Below are 12778 nucleotides of genomic sequence, written 5' to 3'. Positions count from 1 at the left end.
CAGGGTGCCAACACAGTATTTTATATATAAAAAAAACTTAAATACATTTGATTAAATTGTTTGTAATAAAGTTATTTACCTCTAAATAAACAAACATCAACTCTACTATTTATGCCGCAGTGTACAGTGGTTATTTTTATTCATTGCTGTGCATATTTTTGGTGCTGAACCTTCAGATTTCGTGTATTGCCCTATATGTACCATCGTCGCTCTTCGTGTAAACCAATGCTATTAATCTTTTGAACTCAGGTCCCTGGCTGCTCCCCCAAACACCCTTCAGTTCACCCAGACAGTCGACACTGGGTGGCGCTCACGTTCGCTGTGTTACATGGACATATATCAGTGGTGCAGGTAAATAAGCCAAATTGGTTCAATGTAGATATGTAAGCAACGTATGTGATTATGTTACACGTTGAATTTTAATAGTAAATAATTTCCAACTGGTTTCTTAGCTTCTTTTAGATGCCGGTGCGAATGTTGAAGGATCGGCTGTTCGTAATGGACAGGAGAGCAACGCTGACACCCCTCTCCAACTGGCATCTGCAGCAGGTTTGTACCAGAAGACCCTTAAACAAAATTAGTTTTTTATGTCTGTTACTGCACTGACAAATGTTTCTTTTTAAGTTTGTTTATAATTAAAACAGTCCAAAAATCAATCGTAAACCATGTACAAGTAAATAAATCTAGCTTAAAGCTTTTGCAGTGCAGCCTGGCTGGTACCTTTCCAAACACTATTCCTAAAAATACGGCCCTGTTTTGGCAGACTAAAGCCAAACTGTATAGGCCACAAAGAGCCTGAACTGGGTCAGAAACATTTTGGCAGTCTGCATGCGTCACATTTTGGGACCTGTGTTTAGTTTCAAACCTTGTGGAGACGCTCCTTAGTGGGAATTGTTTATCCAGAAATAGAAGCAAACTTACAACTTAAAGGGATAGTTCAACCAAAAATAAAAAACTTCACCCTTGAGTTGTTTTTATACTTAATTATACATTTCTTTGTTCTGCTGAACACAAAGGATAATCTTTTGAAAAATGCAGATCTGGGGCACCATTCACTTCTATAGTATAATATTATGTATAATAGTGAATGGTGCCCCAGATCTGCTTTGTTATAAACATTCTCCAAAAGATCTATATTTGCGTTTAGAAGAACAAAGAAATTTATATAGGATTGAAATAACTTGAGGATGAGCAAATGATTCATTTTCGGTGAACTATCATATAGTTTTAAAGGAGATTTGGTTATTATTATTAAAGTCAGATGTTATTATTTTAGAAACCGATTTAAGCCATTTTTACATTTTTGTGCCACGCATTTTTTCCTACTAATTTTGCGATCTCACCATCTGTTTTCCGTCTCCTTTGCTCATCTTGTTGCATTTTGCAGGGAATTACGAGATGGTTAGCCTGCTGCTGGCGCGGGGCGCGGACCCTCTGCTGAGATCCCAGGACGCTAACACGCTGACATCATCGCTGTACGAGGACATGAACTGCTTTAGTCACGCTGCCGCTCACGGTCACAGGTACGCCGCCCATCGACCCCCAGCAGAATGAAAACACAGATCACGATAACACGTACAACTCGGCCAAGATCACACATAATGAATTCATACTTTCCCTGACGTAAATAATAACACTTTCTAGTTTGATTTATGATGCATTGTGTCGGTTGGCTGTCGTGTATCTCTGATCTAATGCTGGTCTGCGTGCTTCAGGAACGTGTTGAGGAAGCTCCTTTCTCAGCCTCAGAAGGTCAGAGAGGACGTGCTGTCTCTGGAGGAGATCCTGGCGGAGGGCGTGGATGGCGAGATGGGGGGGTCCGGCCGGAACGGACACTGTTTTCCCCCTCCGCCGTCTCCCAATATGAGCCTGGCATCAGAAGGCGCCTTGCCAAAGCTGTGCAAAGCCCGCATGAAAGCACTACAGGAGGCGTCTTTTTACAGCGCAGAGCACGGCTACCTGGACGTCACCATGGAGCTCAGATCACTGGGTATGTGATTTTTAACGTGTATGATCATCAGATTACAGCAGTATAGGGTTATTTTTTGGTAATATAATCTGTTAAAAACAACTTTTGGATCCCGCAGGAGTGCCGTGGAAACTTTACGTGTGGCTTGAGTCATTGCGCAGCGCTCAGCAGAAGTCCAGGGCCGCCGTGACGCTTTCCCTGCTGCGAGACTTCACCTCCATGAAAGAGGAGGATTACTGCGATGAACTCATCCACATCGGCCTTCCTCTGATGTTTAATATCTTGAAAAACAGCAAGGTGAAAGACTTATCCCAGAACGACTTGTGTTAATGTTACAAAGACACAGTAAAATAAAGTATTAGCAAATTTTGGCGTATGTTTTGGTGCATATTATTTAATAAAAAGCCCTTAAATGGACTTGTAGAAGGATCTTTTGACAGAAATGCAATATATTATACATAACTATATTATCAGTGGTGTATAAAGACCTTATATAATGAACTGTAATGTTTTTATTACCTTACCGTGGGTTTACACCAGACGCGAGTTCAACGATTTGCGTAAGTAGATTATATATAAAGTCAATGCAAAGATGCGATCATACGCGTCCTCGCGTGGGGCGATCCGAATGGCGCGTTATGGGCGGCACGTTTACCGCGAAAACACGCGCAATTCGCCTCAAACGCGTCTTCGCCCAAGTTGAAAATATTCAACTCGAGCGAAAAATTTGCATGAGACGAAGTTAAATCCCGTGAGTAATCTAGAGCGAGTAACGCGATGCCTCGCGTTTGATGTGTACGTAGCATTAGAATGAGCCGTTTTATCTTCATACACCGCGGGTCTCTTTTCATGAAAGTCGCCGTCATGTTTCTATAGTAGCCCTAAAGGGACAAACTGCTCTATAGACGGTTTCAGCAGTAACAACATAAACATGCGGCTGTTGTGGTCCGCACGTAACTTACGGTAAACTCCGCTAAGAATAAATACCAACAAAGTTCTTTAAACGTAGTTTATTTATATAACAAGCAAAAAACAACACTTAGATTACCTAGTAAACCAAAACATTGTTATTTTCGACGAGGCATTTGTTCAAGAGATCAGTTTAGCAACTAGTCAAACCATTAAAAAAACCACACCGGAAGAAAAGTTCGGATCCAGACGTGTATCACGTCAGCGCACGTGTGTCCGATGAAACCGTCTATAGAACGCATTTTGTCACTACGTTGTTTCAGACGATGACGCAGCTTCTCTATGCCTTTCGAAAGGAAGGGGTGAGCTGTTGGTTGCAATTCACAGTCTCACCACTAGACATCGCTAAAAGTCCCACATTGCACCTTTAACTCATTCCCCATCAGCCTTTTTTTTAAGTTGCCTGCAACCATTTTTTGTGATTTTCACAAAAGTTTTACGAAATGCCATCCAGGAACATTTCTATAAAAATAAATATATAAACATACAAATATATCAAATGAAAGAACAGACCCTCTGCTTACAAACAAACAATAAACATACAACCAAAACAGGAAAAAAAACGTTTCATCCTATCTATATTTTTTTCCTCTTAATATGGGGGTTTTTCTTAAAAAATAAAATGTTTTGATCAAAAAGCTGAAATAATTGCATTTTTGTGAAGGAATTTTGTTGGAGATCAGATTCAGAACGATTATCAAAACATACACAAAGTTTAAAATGAGTAAATAACGTTTTGGCTTCAGATTTTTCATAAATTGGGTAAGAGTGCCATCTAGTGGATAATCGCAGTATTGCAGGAACACGTTTTTTTAATGCATATCTTTTCTCTTAATTGACGAGATAACTCGTCAATGGCGGGGAAAGAGTTAATAAATGATTAGTCATATGTTATGTTATGAATAAACAGCAGATAAACAATGATTCTCTGTTTCTTTTCAGAATGAGTCAATAATCCAGCAGCTGGGCATCATTATCAGTCACTGCTATGGTCCAGCTCCACTTCCTCCTATCATAGAGAAGAAAGCGGCTCTCTCTGCTCAGCTGGGTAATAATCTCCACCTGCATTCACTCACAATAATGATACTAAAACACCAACTTGAACTACTGCCAACCACAGACATCCCAGAATGAAAAACAGATCATGTCATGTTTTCAACATTCAGGTGATAAGAATGATCAAAACATGAGCAACTTTGTGGTAATTTTTTGTCAACTGCGGTATTGTGCAAAAATTTTAAGCCACCACTATCTTTGTTGTTTTTGCAATGACCGTATATAATTATTTCTCAGTCATTTTATTAGAATACAACCAGATGGTCACATTTTACACTTGAGCAATAGCAGGAACCTGCAGGATCTCTTAACCAAAAATGAAGTAAAATCCCAATTTCTGATTCTAATCTAATGACTTTAGGACTTTGGTCTTCTCAAAAGAGTTAAATATGTGTCAAGAGAGGTCAAACTAAATCTTGACTTTTACTTGAAGAAGATATTATGTTCTAAAAATATTTTTTTTGTTTTTAATTATATGTACACATATGATTCTTACTTAGTATTTTTGTCTTGTTTTTAGTAAAAATAACTAAAAATTCTTCAATTAAGATGTAATTGCAAAATTAACTAGAAAAATAAGTCTAGTTTTTAGACAAAACATATAAAATTTAAGCAGATTTGTGCTTAAAACAAGCAAAAAAAAAAAAAAAAACCTGCCAATGGAATAAGAAAAAATTTCTCTAATTAAGTGTTTATGAAAATATTTTTTTGCTTGTTTAAAGCACTAATTTCCTTAAAGTTTATATACTGTCTAAAAACTAGACTCATTTTCCTAGATAATTTTGTTCTTCAAGAAAAAGCATCTTAATTTAAGAATTTTTATTTTTACTGAAAACAAGACAAAAATACTAAGTAAGTCATTTTTTGCAGTGTATATTTTCTGTTTGTAACTTAAAGGATTACTCCACTTTTATTTAAAAAAATCTGATAATTTACTCATGTCATCCAAGATGTTTTTCTTTTGTTCAATCGAGAAGAAATTAATTTTTTTGAGGAAAACATTCCAGGATTTTTCTCCATATAGTGGACTTTGGTGGACCTCAACGGTTTGCAACGGTTTGCAGGCATAAGGGCCTTATCTAGCGAAACCATCATCATGTTTGCAAAAAAAAAAAACTTTCAACCACAACTTCTCCTGTTGCACAAGCCGTGTGATGCGTATTACTTAATGACATAAGGTCGTGCTGACACGTCACATGGCCAGTGCAAGACGAGAAGTCGTGGTTTAAAATTACGATTTTTTTTGGGTGAAAATGACGATGCATTTGAAACTATAAACTGTTGAGGTCCACTAAAGTCCAATATATGTAGAAAAATCCTGGAATGTTTTTGTCAAAAAACTCTTCTTTTCAACTGAACAAAGAAAAACATCAACATCTTGTAAATCAGTAAATTATCGGGATTGTTTTATAAAAAGTGGAGTAATTTTCGTTTTTGAGTGAACTATCCCTTTAATAAAAAGACTGAAAAATAAATATAGATGTGTCATTAAAACTTTGCTGAAACAACAAAGCTGGTGGTGGTCTAAACAAAGGTTTTCATACTGGGGGCTGCAAGATGGTGCAAGGGGGGCCCCAGTTTTATGACATTTTATGAAATACATTAATTTATAATGAATTCTGTGTAATTAAACCTAAAAAAATAAGGCTACTAACCAAAAGCACAACATTTTTGTATAATTTAATGTTTTTTGTCACAAATTTTCTTTGGGGGGCCGCGAAGGAATGCACACAAGGGGGGCCACACGATGAAAAAGTTTGGGAACCACTGGTCTAAGACATTTGCACAATGCTGTGATTGGAGTTGTTCACACAAAACAAAAAACAAACAAACTTGCATGTAATTTAAAGGAACACGCCGACTTTTTGGGAATTTAGCTTGGGAATTTAGAATCCAGCTAGCATACTGCTTCCAATAAGTGAGAATATTACTTCCCAGTATGTATACTGTTAAAAGATGGCTGTCTTATATGACCTTGTTATTTGTACACGCTGTGACTATAAAACTCACAACATATAAATAGGAAAATGTTGGTGTTATTGTGTAATTTATTGGGAGCAGTATGCTAGCTGGAGCCATTTACTTTCAGTCATTGTGCTAAGCTAGGCTAGCGATGGGTGCGTCAGACGATACGGGGGATATGGTGAATAAGCTAAAGTCCCAAAAAGTCGGCGTGTTCCTTTAAACACAAAAGATGTTAAAACAATGTTAAAAAAATCTGTGGTAATTGTAAACCGACACGTAAATCCCAAAAATATTACTAGAGCTTTTAGTTTCAGATCAATATTTTTAGTTCTGTTTTTTTATTACAGTTTTCGTTTTGGTTCACATTCAAAATGTTGCTGTCCAATAGGTCTGATTTCTCATTCTTAAGGTTTCTCTTTTCACAGATCCACACTTCCTAAACAACCCAGAGATGTCTGATGTGACGTTCCTGGTGGAAGGGAAACCATTTTACGCTCACGGTGTTCTGCTCCTCACAGCGTCTGAAAGGTGAGCACTGAAGTCAAATCTTATAAGAGCAGATGAAAATATAGAGAAATATATCAAAGTAGCTGAGTCCAATAGCAGAACATAACCCTGCTGTTCAGATCCTGTATCAAAACTTTCAGGACGTCTCTCGCCCAATCAGATTTGAGCATTCGAGAACTCAAAACCAGTGAGATCAGTTAGATCTCTTATGAAGTAATTTTGATAAATAGTGGTGGTATTTCAAAGGTACAGCCAGAATAATTATTTTAACAATCATGTGTTTTCTGTTCTGGGATCAGATTCAGATCTCTCTTGGCGCAAAACGGCACAGACGGCGTTCAGGCTCGCAAAGACATCGAAATCAGCAACATCAAGTACAACATCTTCCAGGTAACATCAGATAAAATCTCACTCGCTGGGTCGGGGAGATAAATCGAGGTTAATGACTCTCATGTTGTTATGTGCGTGTCTAGATGATGATGTCATACCTGTACTGCGGGGGGACGGAGTCTCTCAAGATGGGCGTCTCGGAGTTACTGGAGGTAAGACAAACAAAATTCAGTCCAACCTACATTTCATGAATCATTTCATAATCTCCTCAAGACAGATAGGACCTCGGGGATTTCTCCATGTTCATAAGTTGCCAAAAAACTTGCAGGGAAAGAAAATATTATTTGTATATCTGATATCCTCTCACATAAAATCCGCAATAATAAAAGATAAACTTATTTCAGGTACACTGAAGTTGTTTTTTGGTCCATGAAATATTTTCGTACTTTAAGATAATCAGGACCCATACACGATTTAAAGCGACAGTTCACGCAAAAATGTCAATGGCAGATGTTTTTTTTTTCTCCATTTAATCACGCTTTTGAAATTTAGTATTTAATATGATAACAATTCTAGACATTTTAAGCACACGTGCTAAACTGTTCGCTTTAAATTGTTGATGTTGATTCATACCAAAATGCTTTTTTGCACAGTTGTGTTTGACACATATAAACGTCTCGGGTTACGTATGTAACTGTTGTTCCCTGAGAAGGGAACAAGGCGCTGCGTCTCCCTTGCCATACTTCCTGCGTCCCTGTAATGCCGTCTTTGGCAATATATTTCAGATAGCGATATACTTCCTGACTCTAGATTTTAGACCAAAAGTATCAAATTTAAGTGATTTTGTGCATAAAACAAGCAAAAACATTAAATGTAAGAAAAATTTGCTTAACCCATTGGCAGGTTTTTTTGCTTGTTTTAAGCACAAAATCACTTAAATTTGATATATTTTTGGTCTATTGATATTTTTTACTAAGAATTTTTTTTCTTGAAAATCATAAAACAAGCAAAAAAATCTGCCAATGGGGTATGCAAAAAAATCTTGAACTATTTTCTTAAACACTAAATTTAAGATAAACTCAAGAAAAAATTGCTTACCCCATTGGCAGATTTGTTTGCTTGTTTTATGCACAAAATCACTTAAATTTGATATTTTTGGTCTAAAAACTAGACTTATTTTCTTGTGTCGTTTTGCTCATCAAGAAAAAGCATCTTAATTTAAGAATTTTTAGATATTTTTACTGAAAACAAGACAAAAATACTAAGAAAATATTTTCTTGAAAATAATTTTTTTTGCAGTGTATGTATATTTTTAAAAACTTCCCAGGGTCTTGAATTTTTTCGATTTCGTGGGAACCCTGGTTTGTGTTGCTTTGTTACACACATTATGAAAACTTCATATTTTGTGTTGTTTCTCCTGTAGTTGCTGTCAGCGGCGAGCTTGTTCCAGTTGGGGGCGCTACAGCGACACTGTGAAATTCTGTGTGCTCAGAGTATTGACCTCCCCAATGCTGTAAACATTTACAACACTGCTAAGGTAAAATATATCAAACACTGAATGCATACTGCATTTATAATGTCATGTAAAATAATAGGACACGGTCTTAAAAAATGGTCATTTGATGCCAGTATGTATCTCTGAGGTACTAATATGCGGGTGATTCTCACGAAAACTTGGTTTTAAAAGTGTCAAGCATGCAAATGTAAAAATTGCTTACATTTACTTTTTTTCCCACCAGACATTAAAAAACAAAGTCTGGAGTAAATGGGAACATTAATTTAAAAACTTTTACTTATCATTTAACACTTTTTGTAACATAATTTAAAAAGTTAGTCCTAAAAAATCTCATTACCGCAACGGTCAGAAAACATCAACACTGAAATATTTTCAAAATGACATGACAAACCTGAAAGAACATAATTTGGAGATTCTGCACATGCATTTAAAATCAAAGTATTATGCTTCTATTAATTAAATTAACATTTAATAAGCATCTGTTGCGGTAATGATAATCAAAATGTCGTGTAAGCATTCTGACAAGACAATATTTCAAATTAACTGTAAAAAAATGATCTTACCTGGTAGCCATCTTGAAGTAACTGGTCCATGTGCTTGGTCACACTCAAAATCAAACTTTATTAAAATTCTGTATGTGTGCTTAAACTGTTCTCAAAAAGTGTTGCGGAGGATGAGAGCATCAGGCATGGACACATCATTTTCCTAATTTTTCTTCATTATTATTATACATGAATATTCAGTAAATATTTTTTCTGTCATCTAAAGTAGTCTAGCAAAACATCCATTTATTTTTTTCTTAATATTTTTGTGTTAATTTGATTAAATTACAACATAACGCATGTTCAAACACAGCCGGACAGATTGCGGTAATGAGAATTTCAGAAGAAAATGAGATAAAATTTACAATTATAAATTCTTATGTTGAAATTACACATTGTGCAAGGTAGAACACAGTATTGTGTTAATTCTGATGCTTTTTAATGTTACTATATTACACATTTTAAACCTAAAATCATTAGTGCCGTGGTGTTTCAATGGTTTCGTGAGAATCACCCATAAACTCTTTAGGTGCAAACCCTACCCTACCCAGTTTTACTGGTGTAGCAAGCTGGTCCAGCTGTGTTTTTGGTCACTTTTTAAGCTGGACGTAGCTGGTCAGACTGGAAGACCTGCTGACCCACCAGCCTGTCCAGCTTTGAGTTTTTATTTGGTGTATATTTGGTGCGATATTATGCCCAGTTAAAACTAAAGTATATCTTCATGTTATTTGTATTGTAGGCTCACGGTGCAGTGGAGCTCAGTACGTACTGTGAAGGTTATTTCCTGCAGAACATGGCAGGTCTGTTGGAGAGGGAAGAATTTCGGCATTTGATCCTGATGTCCGGCACACGGAAAGACTCGCTTCTGGATGAGCTGGAGGCGACGCTGGCGCGCAGACTCCGATCTCTGCTCGTGACGTCTCGCGTGTGAATAAAGAAAACAGCACAAAGAAAAGATGTTAAAATAATGCAGACCAGGTTGAAAAACAAAGATGGACTGAGTGATGTTGAGCTTTTTTAAATTATAGGAATAACCGTACGCACACAAGCTTTGAGTTCTTAATGACTTTAATAAAAGCTGCAGTGTTTGTGTGGCTAAAGCTATATCGGAGTATGTCAAGATCATGTTTTCCCGTGCTTAAATATATATAGATGCCATTTTGTACAGAGTTTGGCTAAAGTGGGAGGCTAGAGTGTATTTTTTCTCCTTTTTCTTAATAATTTGAATAATAAGCTATTATAGATAAATCTTGTAACGGAGAAAGGACGTTTTCTATTTAAAGATGTGAGATTATTTAAGTTGCCTTTTTATCTTTGCTTTGTGCCAAGCAAATAAAATTATATCTTGTCTTGTGATTTCTTGTGTGTCTTTAAGTTGATAAAAATAATTTATATTTAATTCCCCTTACGAAAATTAACCATGTTTTTTGGGGTGTATTGATTGACTATTATAACTACTAAGCATAAAGTGAAAATGACATGATTTGTCAAGTATAGTAGCCCATAGTCTTTTTAAGCTCTCAAGGACTTTCCAGGTCCAATATCCTCAAATTCAAGGACTAAATGTGGAGACACATTTCAAGTGAAAGCAATGTTACATTGTGTTACCTTTTAAAATACATTGTTACAGTTCCCTTTCTAGGGAACTCACGCTGTGTCACTGCGGTGACACTTTGGGGTATTGGATTTCCAGGGGTGCGTCTGAATGTGTACATAAAATTCAATCAATGGTGAGGCTTAACGACAAAGACAGGGTGACGCGGGAGCCAGGAAGTATCGCTATCTGAAATATTGCCAAAGACGGCGTTACAGGGACGCAGGAAGTATGGCAAGGGAGACGCAGCGTCTCGTTCCCTTCTCAGGGAACAAAAGTTACATATATAACCAGACGTTTTCATGTGTCAAACACAACTATGCAAAAAAGCATTTTGGTATGAATCAACATTCACATACAGAATATATAAGCATTTAAAGTGAACAGTTTAGCACGTGTGCTTAAAAAGTCTAGAAAACTTTTTGCATAAAATAGATTCAAGCACTTTCAATGACCTGTATCTATGTGTGTATATTTTCAAAAACTTCCCAGGGCCTTGAATTATTTCTCCCAGATTTACAAATTTTGTAAGCTGGTCTAGCTGGACTTAGCTGGTCAGACTGGAAAACCAGCTGACCCACCAGCCTGACCAGCTTTGCCAGGCTGGGAGGACTTTATATTTGGTGCGATATTATGCAGAGTTAGGTCAAGGCTTGACTCTCTAACCGTAGACAAGTGATTCCTAAACTTGGGAAGTTAGATGAGTTTTATGAAATTTAAAAAATACATTAATTCAGCATAAATTCTGTACAATTAAACCTCAGAAAAATAAGGCAACTAACCAACAGCACTACAATGTATAATTAAATGTTTTGTGTAAAGTTTTATGTCATTAATTATTTTTTGGGGGGGACCATACATAACTTTGAGAACCACTGCATTAGGCCATGATGCACTCAAAAAAATGATTCATTGGATTAACTCAATAAAATTGTGTGCAGGATTTCCATCCAATATGAATGTGTACCCCTAACTCATAAAAAACTGCTTCACACAACAAAAATATATTGAGTTAGTCCAACTCAATTTAAAGTAAATGGCAATACTCAATTAGTTGCCTCAACTCAATTTAGTGTAGTCTGAATAACTCAATTTAGCATAGTTTGAGTAACACAATGTGGTGTAGTCTGAATAACTAAATTCTTTTATTTTATATAAAACGTTTTTATATCATACTAATTAGCATAAGCACATGTTAGCATTCTAATAATAATAACATATGATACTTTGGATGAGCATGTGAGAAGAGACTGATCTCCAAACAGGCATTAACACAGTTAGTGCTCATTGAGAGATATACGTCACATCCAAAACCTAACCACAAGCGCCACTCTTCTGCACGAACCAAACAATTAAAAAAAATATAACACAAATGCTTCTAAATCAATAAGATAAACGGACATTAAACAATATTAAGTCTTTCTCTTTACCTAAAAATGCATAAAATAACACTAAATTAACAAAATTACTCTCCAAAAGCAGTTGCATGCAAAGCATGCTGGGAAATTCTTTTTCCAGAACCCAAACTCAAACTAATTGTGTTAACGCAATTAAAAAGAAATCAATAAATTATAGTACATATTCTTTTTGTGTTAGACTAATTAAATATATATACTTTTTGCTCTTAATTAGGTATTTTTAATTCATTGAACACAATTTTAATGTGTCATCTCTAAGAAGGGCTTGAATCATTTTTTGAGTGTGGCCACTTAGCAGTTAGAGCTGAATTTACAGAAAATTATGAACAAAATATGATTTTTAACATGTGACAGTGCTGCCACCTTGTGTTTATTGGGGGCATTGCTTGCAGTCAGAATGATTTTATTCAATCTGTTGAAATGATAATGCATTGTTTAATATGATGTCAATCAAATTAATTTTAAGTATTGTATATTATTTTGTTCTTGTGTTTTGGCTAATGAACACTATAAAAATACTGGGTAAGTTTCAACCCAGCATTGGGTCAAAAAGGAACACAAATCTAGCCACTAGGTTAAATTAACCTAGAAAATTTTCATATTTGACCCAGCAAGGGTTTTTTTTTTTTCAGAAAAAGAGTTTGTAACAATTGTGGTCCTCAAGGCAACATCTTAAATGGCTGCTGAGGTATTTAGGCTATTAGCACAAAACCAGTATTTACAAGGGTAAATTGTTTTGAAATTGAAGTTTATATATAGGGGTAAGCGGGGCACAAACTAACGCGGGGTTAATTGTAACACAACTACTTTACATATTTATAAAAGGCCGAGCAATCAGTGCTTCTGGTATTTTCCTCTTCCTGTCAGAAGATCTCCTGTGAATTACTGAAAAGTTTTGATGTGTTTTGGTTA

At 36.0% G+C, this 12778-nt stretch overlaps 1 protein-coding gene across 1 annotated transcript in view; it reads left to right on the top strand.

The window, feature by feature from the left end:
- The window catches only part of LOC141349039 (ankyrin repeat and BTB/POZ domain-containing protein 2-like), a 69944-nt gene extending 59734 nt beyond the window's left edge, over positions 1-10210 (top strand). The window contains exons 8-18 of the mRNA XM_073868891.1: positions 250-351; positions 453-549; positions 1388-1523; positions 1716-1990; positions 2088-2266; positions 3881-3986; positions 6385-6487; positions 6766-6856; positions 6940-7008; positions 8220-8333; positions 9594-10210. Coding sequence (XP_073724992.1) covers positions 250-351; positions 453-549; positions 1388-1523; positions 1716-1990; positions 2088-2266; positions 3881-3986; positions 6385-6487; positions 6766-6856; positions 6940-7008; positions 8220-8333; positions 9594-9785 — 1464 coding nt within the window. The 3' untranslated portion in view covers positions 9786-10210. The remainder of the gene's footprint in view (positions 1-249; positions 352-452; positions 550-1387; positions 1524-1715; positions 1991-2087; positions 2267-3880; positions 3987-6384; positions 6488-6765; positions 6857-6939; positions 7009-8219; positions 8334-9593) is intronic.
- Positions 10211-12778: the final 2568 nt, after the last annotated feature.

Source organism: Misgurnus anguillicaudatus, chromosome 6 (genome assembly GCF_027580225.2).
Source record: "Misgurnus anguillicaudatus chromosome 6, ASM2758022v2, whole genome shotgun sequence".
Lineage (NCBI taxonomy): Eukaryota > Metazoa > Chordata > Actinopteri > Cypriniformes > Cobitidae > Misgurnus > Misgurnus anguillicaudatus.
This window is presented reverse-complemented; position numbering and strand designations above follow the sequence as displayed.